The 15,994-nt window shown below is 44.6% G+C and overlaps 1 protein-coding gene across 4 annotated transcripts in view; it reads right to left on the bottom strand.

Annotated features, from left to right (window-relative positions):
• Nucleotides 1–15,437, bottom strand: part of colgalt2b (collagen beta(1-O)galactosyltransferase 2b) — a 52,902-nt gene extending 37,465 nt beyond the window's left edge. The window contains exons 1-2 of one of the 4 annotated variants that reach the window (XM_079506733.1): nt 15,127–15,437; nt 11,983–12,177 (exon numbers count right to left, since the gene is read on the bottom strand). In XM_079506733.1, the coding sequence (XP_079362859.1) occupies nt 11,983–12,065 (83 nt within the window). In that variant the 5' untranslated portion in view covers nt 12,066–12,177; nt 15,127–15,437. Of the gene's footprint in view, nt 1–7,724; nt 7,999–11,978; nt 12,178–15,126 lie in introns of those variants that run through there. The other 3 variants (XM_079506734.1, XM_079506735.1, XM_079506732.1) reach the window with 3 other exon arrangements.
• Between the last annotated feature and the right edge of the window lie 557 nt (nt 15,438–15,994).

A 15,994-nucleotide genomic window follows, 5' to 3' on the forward strand; every position in this document is an offset into this window, starting at 1 on the left:
TCTATACATGTATTTCTATGGTCTCAACTTAAGTCAACTGAGTTGTGGTGACGTCAATTGTACCCAGTTTTCTATGTATTGTCTTTAGTGGCATCACGTTTTTGAGGGGAGTACTTTCCCCTCCTAAGCCCAGCTTTGTGTTTTTGTGTGTACCCCTACTACCCCATAGCGATGATTTGATTGGCTGAGCAATGTGTGTACCCCATAGCGATGATTTGATTGGCTGAGCACGGAATGTGCTCAGAAAGCCACAGAAAGCTATAATAGCCAGCTTTCTGTGTCTGTGTGTACCACGGAATTGAGGACAAAAAGTGAGGACAGAAAAGTGAGGATGCCAATTGTGATTGGCCGGAATGTGATGATGTATGATGAATGATAAGAGCGGCCCGCACTTCACACAAGTATGGAGCAGATACTGTATGTCTAAAACCTGGCTCCAGCATTGATTTTATTTTCATTGACAGCAGTCTGACTTACGGTAATCTAGTCCCGCAGTGTGGAGGGGAACAAATGAAGTGGAGAGAGACAGAAAAGCAGGGGTACACACAGTTTAAAATGGCAGTGGAATGCGGATTTACTAACATTCTCAGAGGCCCCTGGGTAATTTCTGACACCATCGACCACCCTCTCTCTCTCTCTCTCTCCCTCTGTCCCCCTCTTTATGTAATTCCCTGCATTCTTTCGTTCTTCTAACACTAGCGTGAGAGTCTGCCTCACCGCCCTCTCACTACACTGTCAGACCTCTGCCCATCTGACTCTCAGGTCACTGAGAAAGGTGATTGTTTGTGTTGTTGCATCATTCTAGCTTGTACTTAATGTCCTTTCATGTATTTATTAGCACTATATCTGTGTTTGATGTCCTAGCTAGTAAACTCACACACCCACTACAGTCACACAAACACACAGATTTTAGACATCCAGAGTCAAATGTAAAACATACATTCGAAAAACGTTCACTCACACAAGTTCACTCAGACGCAAGCACACACACACTAAAGCAAAGACCAAACATTACTTCCCCTGGACCGGTGGGAGGGCAAGCTAGAGTTAAAAGGTGAGCAAGGACAATCCCACTGTTGCCCTGAAAAAACAAGAAGAGGTCAAAACCTAGAATAATGGCTGGACCACAATGGAAATGCATTTTTTACTTGATTGTAGCATCTGCTAAATGCCTACATTAAATTGTAAGACTGAGCAAATGCATTGGCATATTTCTTGTCTAAAATCCTAAATATTTTTTGTTGGACTGTATAGGTGAAAGAGTGATGATCGTTTCCAAACAAGCTGCCATTGTTCTTTAAGCAAGGGTGAGATCCCATAGCCTGGACCGTCTACTCTGCAATTGGCTAGTTCGTTGTTAGGCCAAACCCTGTTCACATTTGCTTGAAATGCCTCGATCCAATTTACTGGTATATTTAATGTTGAGAATTTTGAATTTCGGTACATTTGGTATAGGACAATATCACATTACCCTACCTAGTCGAAATATCTACATTGTTATCACAAGTAAGTGTGACAAAATGCTTCATAAAAACAATGTTGTGTATTTTAGAGATTTAATGGAAAAGGCTCTTACATGATTGTGTAAGAGAGTAAGCTTTGTGTGTGTGTGTGTGTGTGTGTGTGTGTGTGTGTGTGTGTGTGTGTGTGTGTGTGTGTGTGTGTGCGTGTATGCGTGCGTGCAATCCGTGCATGCGTGCGTGCGTGCATGCATGCGTGCGTGCGGTGCATGCAAAGTTGCAAACAGACACGCTCAGCCTCACTGTCTTGTAATAGAGGTATAAACAAACAAAAGGGTTGATGGAGTTAGCAGTGAGACAGAAGTGACTGTGATTGTAAACACAGGGAAGAGACCATGAGAGCCACCTGCCTCAGACAGACACAACCCATCAGCATCAGTCAGCGGTGGTTGGGTTAAGACTATGGTCAAGAGACTGAGCATCGGATATAGAGCATAGCGGTGGGCGTGGCTTTCTGGACCCACTGCAAAATCAATTATTTTAAGCCTAGAATCAAGCCATCCAGGATCCTGATGAGTCATCACCATGAAACCTTTGATTCTGTGGAAAAAATAAAATAAAAAAACACTAAACAAACTGTATTTATTAAATGTAGTATATCATATAATTAAATATTCAATTTAGTATTCTCACACAATCAAAGGTTTTATGGTCATGACTCACCAGGATGGCTTGATTCTAGGCTTAGAATAATTGATATAAATATTTTTGTAAATCTCTATGGGAAAAATGAATTGGAGAGTTTACAGTGGGCCCAGAAAACCCCGCCCACTGCTATGCTCTATAGTGAGTGAGCGAGCGTGTCTGTGTTTAGTGGGTGTGAGAGGACAGAGAAGCGAGTGTGTGTGTGTGTGTGTGTGTGTGTGTACAGTGAAGTTTCCCGCAGCTACAAACATGCTGTGGCGAAACTTGACATTTAAAACTTGACATTTGAAGAACATGTTAAAAATGTAGCCAAAACAATCAAATTCAATCTGTCTAATCAATCAATGGATTTAATTTTGATAGCTTTAAAAGTTTAAAGATTTTGCAGTTTTAAGGTTTTAAATGGGCTTGCACCTCCTAGCACTGAGCCAGTTCACATGACGAGGGAAAGTGGTGGCAGAGCATCAAGGGCAACTACCAGAGGGCACCGTCTCTATTGTACCATACAGACAGTATGTTTGGTTAAACAATCTTCTCTGTTAGAGCCTCCCATCACTGGAATAGTCTTCCTACCGAATTAAGATGTATTTATTTGACTTTCAAATTCAACCTTAAGAGATGGCTTAAAGCAAACCAAACTTGTAATTATGAGTAATTAGAAGCTCAATTTGTCACTGGTGTCATCTTTCATATTATCCCGTAATTGTCTCCTGACCTGTACTATATTTACTTATTTCCATTTGATGATGATTTCCATCATTCAAAACATACGCTGGTGCGCTCTGGACAAAATGCCTAGGTGAACACAGCAAGAGGGAGTCAATGGTAGATTGTGGGAACTGTAAAATGAAGAATATGATTGCATTTAGGTCAGAGACGATCGCTGCGGTTAGGAAGGAAAGCTAGGGTAAAAAAAGGCCTGTAGATAGAGTATTAGCCACTTCTGGTGCATGGTAAAGTCTTGTTTACAATCTGTTAATGTGAGAAAAATAGAGAGTGTGTTTAACAGTTCAGAGAGAGAGAGAGAGAGAGAGAGAGAGAGAGAGAGTTAAATTAGTTGGTCTAACAGACTGCACATGGAGATTTGCTCTATATGGTCTTTTCTGGCTTGCCGACAGTCACTCAGTTTAACGTGAGTGTAGAGGGGGAAAAAACATCTCAGCGCAGCTCAGCCCAAGCCTGGAGCCTGAGGGCGGAACTATTGTGTGGAACATCATGTGCTCGTGCGTACACACACACACACGCGCGCACACACACACGTTGCACACACACAGCTAGAGCTATAGAAGCTTCCCTATGGACAATGTGAGGCTCTGAAGTTATCTTTGTTCTTTGTTTGCTCCGCATTCAAACTTCTCCACTAAACTCGACGAGCTCTGAATGGCATTCCCCTTCTGACTTTTTGTTCTGTTCTCATCGTGGCTAATAGCCTCGCGAGGATCAACTCTTGTACTGGTGTTTTCTAACAAAACCAGCTGTAAGGAGGATGCCATGGCAATTCAAATGAGACATTAGGTATTTCGGGTGTAGATTGTTTGTGCGATAATGATAATCACTTTAACAGTAAAACAAATCTCTTTATTTAACAGAAATAAGAGCAAAAGCGCATGGCATAATATAAATCTTGAGTTTTTGACTAGGATCATCATAGTAAAATCCAGGGTGTTAACGTTTCCTGGGGCTGTTTTTCAAATATCTGATCCCTGTGTCAAAAGACCATCCTTTAAGTACCATACACTTTTTCTTAGACACCTTACGCAATGTTCCAACTTCTTTCTTTCTATATACCAATGTCACCATTTCTCCCCTATAGTATCAGGACAATATAGTGTGTAACATGCACTGGTTACTGGCCGGAATGGCCGCTGTACTGCGTAACATCAATAGACTTCATGCCACTTTATGGTCTATGCGTGTGTCATGACAATGCCACAGAGTAAGCGGTAGTAAAATAAAAACTAATTGTATATGATTTAAAGATAGACACTGTTAGTGGCTTTGGACTACAGAGTATGAGGCTAATGGCTATGCTTATTTTGTGTGTGTGTGTATGTGTGTGTGTGTGTGTGTGTGTGTGTGTGTGTGTGTGTGTGTGTGTGTGTGTGTGTGTGTGTGTGTGTGTGTGTGTGTGCATGCATGGAGGTACCCTGTAATGTTACAACAGCAAAAACAACAATACTGAACTGGTTTAAATCTACAAGGAAAGCATGCTTGCCTTCCTGCTGCAGATAAAACTGTCTCTCGTACAATATTCGAGGACCCCCTCTAAAACGAGATGATACATCTCAAGGGGCTATCCTCTAAAGGAAATAAAATTTCAATATATATATTCACCTTTACAGTCAATGCCAGATTATAGGTGCTTCCAAACAGACTCAATCTCTTTTTCTTTTTTTTTGTGGTGCAGCCATTTCATTAAGGAGCTATGTGTGTCTGTCCCTGGCTGGGTCCCTGGGTCCCTGGCTGGGTCCCTGGCTGGGTCTGTCCGAGCACGAAAATAGCGTTTGGTTTGTTTTCACAACCAAGTGTCACTGTTGCGCAGCCTAACACACACACACACACACATATTAACAGTATATATGATGATTTCGGGTGTGACAGTACAGTACAGTACAGTACAGTACAGTACAGTACAGTACAGTACAGTACAGTACAGGGACATCCACACGGTAACGCTGTCATTTCTCAACCGTTTCGGACGCAGGGCGTCTCGCCGGAACCAGGCCGGCACCCTGGGCGCGTTCCTGTGGGTGTGGAAGATCCGGGGACCCCCCAGGGTCCGCCACACGGAGTTGCACCACTTACTTCACACGGGTGTGATTTTTTTTTAAAGATTTTTTTTGGCTTTTCTGCCTTTATTGATAGATACAAGTGAAGATTGACAGGAAAGAGGGAGAGAGAGATGGGGGGAGACATGCAGCAAAGGTCGTCATGAACGGGACTCGAACACGCAACGCACTGTCAGGCCAGAGCCTATATGTGGCATGCGCCTGGACCACTTGACCAGCGGGTGCCCAACAGACTCAATCTTTCTCTGTGGTACCCTATACAGTACGCTTCCTCCTCATTGTCTGCACTATGACCACAATCCAGTTACCGAAACTCATTTAGCACTCATGTGTTTCAACTGAACTGCCATGTTCATGGGCAATAATGAAAATGATGCTGTTTCAGATGTCACAGGCTAACACACCAGATGTTGTTGTTGATGAGGACAGTAGTGACCATTTTGGAAGTGGCATGTACATTACATTTTGACCACAGTCTGGAAGAGGCATTCCTTGAATCCTTACCAAGGTGTTTAAGTACCAACAGCTTGGTTACAGCTTGGTTACAAATGTAAACTACTTGTGTTCATATTTGGAAGCCTTGGTAATCAGTTGTGAGAGGCCTGCAGATTGCAGAAATGCCCAAGCCTCTAGAGCTAAGGCCTTCTGTTCAGTGTCTGCGATAATTGGCAGTCGCCATATATGGAGGATGCTTCCTGTACCCGTGATCTGTACCTGTGTGTGTGTGTGTGTGTGTGTGTGTGTGTGTGTGTGTGTGTGTGTGTGTGTGTGTGTGTGTGTGTGTGTGTGTGTGTATGTATGTGTGTATATATGTGCACTGCGCGCACACTGCATGTGCAGTGCATGCAAACAGACACGCCCAGTCTCACTGTCTTGTAATAGAGATATAACACCTGTTTAAACAAACAAAAGGGTTGATGGAATTAGCAGTGAGACAGAAGTGACTGTGATTGTAAACACAGGGAAGAGACCATGAGAGCCACCTGCCTCAGACAGACAGCCATGCCATCAGCATCAGGTCTCTATGGCTATACAACTGCTGGGTTGCCTTTTATCGAGGCTTTTGATACATTTCTTGGGTAAAACTGGAACTTTTTTTTTTATATCTTTAATTTTAATTGAATTCAAATGTCAATTGAGTTTCTTTTGCACTTTGACTTAATGCTTATCATATTTTGTGCAAAGCACTTTGAATAGAGGGTATGCGCGTGACATCATCATCAAACCAGGAAGTTATGCGGGAACGCAGGCCTACTGAGTGCCAAAAAATTACTTTCTGGCCTTGACAGCTCATACATCCAAACAGAAAAGTCCAATATGATTGCATTAAACGATGTTAAGCGACATTAAACTCACTTTGCCATTCACTTTATGCATGCGCAGACCCTCTATTGCCCTGTGGAAATGTGCTATACAAATAAACTTGTCTTGCCGCTGGTGTTTGATAATCCATGTGTTTTTTAATACCCCAAAGAGTACCTCCCCCTACGGCGTAGGGCCTACGCCCACCTCCTGTAGACGTTCTATTGTGTGTGTGTGTGTGTGTGTGTGTGTGTGTGTGTGTGTGTGTGTGTGTGTGTGTGTGTGTGTGTGTGTGTGTGCGTGCGTGCGTGTGTGCGTGTTGGTGGGGTCTCTCAACTGTAGAAACAGAAAGCAAAATCTAGGCTTTCAACAAAGCAAGGAGAGAAGAAGAAAAAAAGAATGCCGACCAGGGTATGTCTGTCAGTCTGACAAGACCGACAGAATCACAGAAAGTAGTGTACATAGTGTACATGACTGTACAGGCACGTGAAAAGTGAAGAGACATTCTCCACATGTCTGCAAGCTAGATATTTAGTCTGTAGTCACTCTCTATCTGTCCCTGATTTAGTGATTTCCTTGGTGCAGGCTGGCTATAGATTAAAAGAAATATCTCCCCTGTCCCCTTACATTTATCTCACCCACTCTTTCCCCAAAACACACATTATCTCTCTATAATCGTCTCTCTCGGGTGGAAACCTCATATGTCCAAAACTGTTACGTTTGAATGATTCGCAAAAAAGAGATTAAAATAATTATGGGGGTTTCTGCCTCTGACAGCAACGACTCTCATTCACTCACACGCTCTCTCGCGCGCGCGCACACGCACACACACACGCGCGAGCTTTACGCACGACTTCCCAGAGGTTACCCGCCCCTTGTCGGGTTGTCAGACAAATTCAATGTGTCCTTTCATCCTTCGCCTGCCCTGCACGGCTCTTTGATTAAACAGTAGCACAGCAATTTTACCTTAATAATCTACTTTATTATAAGCCCGAATAGCCTACAGCCTTGGCTGCCCACCAGCACCACCTTACTCCACATGTCCTTCAGCCCCGCTGTTTTTAAAAGCCGCGTTTCCGCAGCATTCTGCTGAATCAGAAAGCGGGAACCGTGATTAAGTTGCTCAACTGGCCTTTCATCTTCACCTAGTATGCAATTAGGAGGACCGGCAGACACGCGGAGTCAAGTAGCTACATCGTAAAGAACAGCAACAGGTCGCTCTGTGTTATTATTAATGTGGACACACGCTGCTTTTAATTAGACAATACACATTACACAACCCCCTACTTTAAACCGTCAGCAAAACGTGTAGAAGGCGCTACTGTACACACATTACACAACAGTAGGCTACAGCAGCACAGTGCAGTGTGATTTGTTGCCAAGTATAACGAAAGTTGTGCAAAGTAGCCCACGCAACAAAAGTTAGGTAACTTTAGTAAAAGTGAAGCCGCGCGCGTCTCTCACTCACCAAATGGCTATGCGCTCCTTCGGGTAATCCAGCCTGTCGATGCAGCCCAGGTAGTGAGGTAGGCTGTGCGCCGCGTTCCTCGCCAGAATGGCGATCATAACCTTTGGCTTTAGCAGGGAAGACTCGGGTTTGACCGGCTCGAGAGTGACCAGCTCCGACGCGGCATCGTCGGGCACCACCAGCGCGATCACCAGTGCCCAGAGCACACCGACTCCCACGGTCCCAACCGCCGGCATCATTCCCAGATAACACCGTTATCGACCCAACCTGGATCCGGGCTCCGCCGCGACTGAATATGAGTGAGAGATCGGTGCGGTGGGAGGGGGAGAGAGATGGAGGTAAGGGGGTGGGTGTGAGCGCTGGGGGCGTGTGGCGACAGGGGGAGATGGATTTAACTAGGCGAATGAATACTAGGCTACCTCTTCAATCCCTCGACCTCTTTTGCTGTTGTTTCTGAGACTTAACGCCAATTATGTTCGTTATCTGCTACAGCACAGTGGGGAAAAGCGCGCACACACGCACACGCACACGCACACACACACACACACACACACACACACACACACACACACACACACACACACACACACACACACACACACACACACACACACACACACACACACACACACACACTCTTATGATGAATTTAACAAAGTGGACCCTCTTGTAAACAAGTCTAGTGCTTTATTGGTCGTCCACTCACAGTTAACAGTTTTTTGTTTCCCAAAACTTCCAGTATTTGCTGATGAGATGTTTAGTACTGTAGATGTTTGACCCATATTTAAAGTGTTGCAGGTCCAGGATTCAACGGCCAATTTAGTTACACACTGAAGTTGACCCATGATTAGGTACGTTACAGAGGGGGGGAAATACCATTCCTATAGTAGCAAAACAAATCACACTTGTGTGAAGTGAGCGGCGCTCTTATCATCATACATCATACATTGAGCAAGACACTGAACCCCTAATTGCTCCCGATGTGCTAGTTGGTGCCTTGCATGGTTTCCGCTGCCATCGGTGTATGAATGGGTGAATGTAATGCACAATCTCTGTAAAGCGCCTTGGATAAAGGAGCTATATAAATGCACCATTTACCATTTACCATTTATACATCACATTCCGTGCTCAGCCAATCAGCTGAGCACATTCCGTGTTCATACAGATACACAACGCTTAGTAAGGCTATGGACCAGAGCTACACAACGCTGTGCACAGCCACTCAAAAATGCAAACATCTTAACAAATCAAGATGAAACTAGAAAAAGTGCCCTTCTGGGCACAGGTCTCCACCAGGAGGATAGGAGTGTGTGTGTGATGTTTGGCAAAATGTTTAGGAGCAATATAAACGTGTGTGTGTGTGTGACGCGGCTTGGCCTGTTGTAGCGCCACCATGAGGCTGATTTGAGGCTGATTCTTCCTCAGCCTAGTGGGAATATGCATGCACAGTTTCACCACAATCGGACGCTGCGTTGAGTAGTTGTGGCGATTTGTACAAAGCGGGTACAAAGCGGGCTACTCCTGAAAAGTTTAGAAGCCAATCGTAGCCAATGAGGGTGGATTATGAGAAATCAAACAAACCTGTCTTGATCACATGACTATGAAGAGCATGTGTACCGATTTGCGTGAAATTTGGATAAAATCTGAAGGAGTAATATTAGAAAATGTGTTTTATATATCTCGGCCTCCTGGTGGCGCTATAAAGAGCAGAAAATTTCCAGGCAAAGGTTTTTCCTTGGCCTCTAGGGAGTTGACATACAAAGTTATCCACAGATCCGTGCAGTTAGAGGTAAAAACACTTTTCGGCCAGTTATAGCGCCACCATGAGGCCGAGTTGAAAATGTTCATGTGGCATTTCCTCCTCGGCCTAGTGGGAATGTGCGTGCACCATTTCACGGAAATCACACGATGTGTTCATGATTTGCAGCATTTTGTTTGAAACGGAGCACTCCTGCGAACTTTGGAAGGCAATCTTAGCCAATCAGGATGGAGTCTGAGAAATCTGAAAGACCTGTTTCGTTGAATGGCTCTAGAAGAAAGACTGTGTACCAATTTGCGTGATGTTTGGACAAAATCTGTAGGTGTACTGTCCAAAAACTTGTTTTGCACAAAGCGGCCTCTTGGTGGCGCTATAACAGGCCGTTCTGGAAATTTTGGGGCAGAGGTTCATCGTTGGCATCCAGGGAGTGTGTGTGCAAGATTTTGAATCGACCGGGTTAACAGTGCCGGAGATTAGCTGTTCACAGACGGACGGACGGACACACGGACGGACGGACGGACGGACGGACGGACGGAGTGCAAAACATACTCTCTCCCCATGCCGTCGGCCTGGTGGAGACAATCAACCACTAGGCAACTATTTGATAGTGCAGTGCAAAGTACATTGGTTGATGAATTGTGTAGTTATAGTGCAGTGTAGTCAACAGTCAACTGTCTGAGATGAGGGAAGCATGTTTTGAAATCACTGCCTTTGGGGTGGCTTGTGTGTGTCTGCCTGCAGTCCCCATGGTCACTAAGTACACACAATACTACAACACAATCCTAAATCCACTATTTTTATTTTTATTTTAATCCCACGATTTTGCAACCCAGTTTTTTCACCCAGTGCCAATTATCTACGCTACCCTTCCTCTGCCAACCTGGGGGGGCAGCGGACTGACCTCATGCCTCCTACTATGCATGAGGAGTCCAAGCTGCTTCTTTTCACCTGACAGGGGGGAATTTCCCTTGCCGGACGTAGCGCATGGAAGGAACACGTTATTCCGACCAGTTCCTTTCCCCTCCATCAGGCGCCCCGGCTGGCCAGGGGGAGGTAGTTTTAGAGACCAGGATTATTGCATGTTTTTGTGTGGGTACCTACCCTAGGAGACACGGGGAGAACATGCAAACTCCACACAGAAAGGCCCTGATGACGCGGAGGAGGGAACACCACATGTGGACCCTTGCAGGTCCATATCGTCGCTATCGGGCAGAATCCTCTTATCTAGATATTCTAACTTGTGTTTTTTGAGCGGTGCCTCCGCTCCATTACGCAGCGATGTGTGTGTGTATGTATGTATGTGTACAGTATGTGTACTGTGGCCAAAGTGGCACAGAGTACACTACAGTACGATCCCTGGGCGTGTTCCTGGGGGTCTGGATGTTCCGGGGACGCCCACACGGTAACTGTCTGTCCCTATGTCTGCGTACTGTCTTGATGATACTGCGCCAGACACTGTAAGTATTTGGGCGTGCCCTGGGGCTTTACTCTCCATTGAGCGCCCCGTTTTAGTTCATAATTCTGTCTATTCCTCTGTATTTTCCATTTCTCCATTACCCTTGTTGACAGATCCTTGGATGACTATCAGCTGGTCAACTCTGACATCAGCTTTTAGTTTCAGACACCCGTCCTGTTCATAGGGTCCTGTTACCAAAAAAATAAAAACACATGCGTAACTACTTTAAGCGTAACAAATGCAGGGCAGGAGAAAATAACAAAATGAAACACACATAAGTTTCCTGGCACCGAACATTTTAGATACAAATGCCAACATACCAGCCTGGCACCAAAGAACACATACCTAACCTACATGGCACCAAGAAAATAGATTCCAATCCAAAACCAGTGATCAAAACGAGTACACTTCTGAGATTCCATATTACCTCATAACTACTATTTGGTCTTTGTTGATTATTTAGAGTGGAATTAAGAAACACACAAATGTTATATTATGACGGCAGCACAGTGGTTCTTATGCGATTATAATAACCCCCAAATAACCTTTTCTAATTATAGTGCCTTTGGCCTTTAGACACACACACAGACAGAACGGCAAAAGCCAGCTTAGCTCGACTGAGCTCTGTTTATTTTACCCATGCAGGATCTCTGCCACCTGGTGATGTTTTCTCTCTGCGTTGAGGTAATGAGTGTACTTTGCCAGTTCCCCTGTGTCTTGTGTTCCTCTGTTCAAAGCCCTTTGTGTGTGTGTGTGAGAGAGAGTGAGAGAGATGGAGATGTAGGCAAGGATGAAGAGGAAGAGAGAGTGAGAAAGATGGGTGTGCCTGCCAGACAGAAAGACAGACACCCAGAAAGACATGAGACTTGAACCTAGTTATCCCTCAGCTCCATCTAGTGCTTTCCTAAAGTCAGTGAAGCCAGGTGAGTGACGTGGAAGTAAGCCAGTCTAGAACTTCACTCAAGAAGAGCACAGACAGACACATAGCCAAATAGTTATATAGCCATAGTCATATTCACACTGGTACAGTGGTACTTACTTACTCTTCGTGCTGGATAGCACATAAGGTCTTCACCAATGCGGTCTGTCTACAATCATACAATGCTGCACTTGGCCCCAGGTCCATACAAGTTCTTTCATTTCCTTCTCATTGTCTCTTTGGGTCAGCCTATTTTTCTCTTCCCTGGTGGTGTCCATCTCATGGCTATCCTCGAGTCAGGATGGCACTTGGGTTCATTCTGCACACATGACCAATAGAAGAATAACAGTGTAAGTCCACACTAATTATCCATAATGTATAAATGATGGATAAGGGGTCAGAATAAGATTTGGACTTAAACTGTTATTCGTCTAGTACTCTCTTATCTTCTCCATATTCTTTGTGTTTTCTAGTAAATTAATGCCTACTTGATCATACAGTATGATCAAGTAGGTATGATTTACTAGAAAACACAACAGTAATACAACGTCACACAAAAGTAGCAGATCTGCAAGCTCGAAGCGTGTCACGCTTTGGGCTTGTAGATCTGCTACTCAGCTACTGCTACTTTTGCTGATTTTTTAATTTTGAATACTGAGAAGCAACAGTTTTGGACATTTTGGCCCTTTAACACCAGGGCCAAAATCTTCCTAATGAAAATAAAATTCACATCAATAACAGGCTCCACTGAATTATTAGCACCTATTCTGGTGCTTACTTTGACACCGTCCAGTTTTGAGTTGTGTTTCAACATGGTATGTTGTGAACCAGCGTCAAACATCCTCCCCAGTCACTAATCATTATGTTGTCATCATAGAACTGGTCTGGTGCACTCTCCCCTTTCCTTCTCATGCAGTAAGACCATCTGCTTTGTAATTGTGGTTGCATATTTTACAATGCCGCCACAATTTGTCTTTCTAGAACGTAGTCAAATGAACGTACCATAGTCTTTTTCTTTCTTCTGGACTAGAACAGTATCATTTATTTTCAGTCGTGTTTGGGATAAGTGCACCTCCGAGAACTGCCAAGCTTGTGATGTTTTAAACTACGTGGTCAAAGTAAGAGGACTGGCTGAAATAGCAGGGTAGATCACACACTGCACAGCCCGAATTCAGCATATGGATGAATCCTTAGATACTATATTCTCTACGGGGTATTGGAAAAGTTTTGTGTGCAAGCTAAAAGCATGCAGTGTTAAATTAACTCTTATTCAGTGAAAAGGCCCCATAAGGGTCAAATGTCCTAGCCTGGTAAACCATCCCGGTCACGCGAATTCACATCATGCGTGTCTTTTAGGGGCCTGTGATCGACAGACGCTGATTGGCTCTTTAGTCTAGTAGCCGAGTATGGGTCCCCAGCATGTAGAAACTGCCGGATGCTAACTTGCAATTTTCATAATTGGCAAAATATGTGACCATACTATTAACAACCAATTTTCATCATGCTTTATCTAGCATGTGATGTGTCAAACTAGGGGGTTTTCATGATGCTGAAACCATTCCAAGCATTAGTTTTGCAAAAAAAAACACTCATTGGGCTTAAAACAACCATGCCCACTGACATCATCACATTTGTGATGACGGCATTGGCCGTTTTTAGCCCAATGAGTATTTTTTTGCAAAATTAACGTTTGAAATGGATTCAGCATCATGAAAACCCCCTAGTTTGACACATCACATGCTACATAAAGCATGATGAAATTTTGACTTTTTTGCCTTCTATAGGTTGTTAATGGTATGGTCACATATTATGCCAATTATGAAAATTGCTCAACATATGCAAGTTAGCATCCGGCAGTTTCTACATGCTGGGGACCCATACTCAACATTTATAACATAAAACCTTGGTGTACTCAACATGTCCGGGTTCACAATGGGGCTCTATGGGCTTTTTGGTTTCTGCAAAACGCCCACAGTTTGGGGTCTAGACCGGTCTGCAGAATAGACACACAAATGCTAATGTGAATTCACGCGACTGGGATCATGGTTTACCAGGCTACAAATTTCCACCGTATGTTTTCGCTGTGTCTGAAGCCACACTGTGCCAAGAACATGAAGTGGTATTGCTGCTTTGTATACGGGGTTGAGAACCTCAATGCCAATGTGGGCCATAAATTAGTACATACAGAATAGCTAAACACACAACACCCCCGGGCCCGCTATTGTTAGAACATATACCAGTGTAATGTCAGGCTATATAATAACAGTAAAGAATGTATGCAGCAGCAGTTGGTGCTCGGTGGTGACGCATTCTGTTTCAACTCAGTTGTGATTTCCACAGAGGACTGAATGTAGCCTCTAGTATGTACATACGTGTGTAAGAACCTCCTGCCTTGCCTTCCAGCGTGTCTGCCAAATGTACCTCTGCTGGCGAGAGTGAAAATGCTTCACAGCCAAATGAAGCAACAGGGGAGTTGTCAGCGTGTGAGCGTGTGTGCATGCCTGTGCACACATATGGCATGGAGTGGAGCCCTATAACCAGCAGATGGTGCTCTTGTTATATCCGCTAAGACAGCATACTCCTACTGTATATCTCCCACATAATATGCACACGCACACACAGCATGCTTCCTTCTTATTAAAAGGGCTCTCAGGCCCAGATGGTGTAGGGAAAGCACTCAGTGGGGTCAGAGTGACACATGAATGCTGTGTCTGTCACTAACAGACTCATCTCACTCAGACAGCTTCCCCTGACTACACCGCCGTCATCTACTCAGTGCTACTAGAGTCAGCACTCCAAACTGTGACTCTACAGTCTGGATGAAAGAGAATCCACTTGTCTGGATAGTAGAATCACTTAATTTCCAAGTATGAGGTTAAGATAGTATAATGATTTGTATAATAGCTGTGAAATGTAAAGTACCAAGTTTTATGGAATCAATGAAACAGATAATTCACTCTTTTCTTGCAGGTTTGAGTGGAAAAACCTCTTTATTCCACCCCGATATAACCATGAGGATTACAAGAACAGTCAGACTGTATCTGTGATGTAACATACTATGTAGATAGAGCTATGGTATATGGCTGTGCATTGTCCCCAGGATCAAAGTATGCTGCATATATATATACCATCTTATATACAATTGAAAAGGTGTCCCCAGGAGGTGTCCCCAGGACAGGAACAAAAGGCACCAGCTACTACGTCACTGACACGCTGCAACACGCTGCAACACACACTGCAACAACACACTAACACGTCACACACTTACCCTCCGCGTCGTTGGTTCCCTATCTCCTCATGTCGCGCCGCACGGCCACACTCGACACCAGCCGCGTAAAAACTGTCATCGCACTGCCACTACAGCCGGCTCCCGTCCACACTCGCAAACAACATCAATATCAATAATAAACACAAACACGCCACAAGCACCGACACCCCCGCCTAATTTCTTGCCACGTCTATGAAAACAAGCACAAAAAAAATGCCATTCAACACGCTACTTACACACACTACCACTCGCTTACAATACGCGGACCTGGCAACACTACATTCCCTCTCCCATTGGCTCACAGCCCACCACGTGACCCACACAGGGAGGGAGACGATTGCGTCATGCTTCTATGTACAGGATTCTATAGGTCACCACTTTTGGTGTGACACACACACGGCTTCTGTTTACTAGAAGAAGAAGAACTACACAGCGCACACTCTGATTCTAACTTGGACACTTACCATAATGCTAACACGACCGCGTCGACACCTGGCGTGGTACAAGCGGGACAAACCCAGGCGCATATATGGATACTCTGATTCTAACTTGGACACTTACCATAATGCTAACACGACCGCGTCGACACCTGGCGTGGTACAAGCGGGACAAACCCAGGCGCATATATGGATACCAACAACAACACTACACGCACACGCGCGCGCTGCAACAACAAACAGCTACGTACAGTGTGTGTGTGCGTGCGTGCGTGCGTGCGCGGGGGGGGGGGGGGGGGGGGTTTGGATCGCCTCGCGATGCAGCTGAAATGGCACACACACACACACACACACACGCCACAAAACGCTAATAATTATAATAATAATACACAATTACAACACTACACTAATCATAACAACAGCACAGAACA

The sequence above is a fragment of the Electrona antarctica genome (genome assembly GCF_951216825.1).
Source record: "Electrona antarctica genome assembly, chromosome: 7".
NCBI lineage: Eukaryota > Metazoa > Chordata > Actinopteri > Myctophiformes > Myctophidae > Electrona > Electrona antarctica.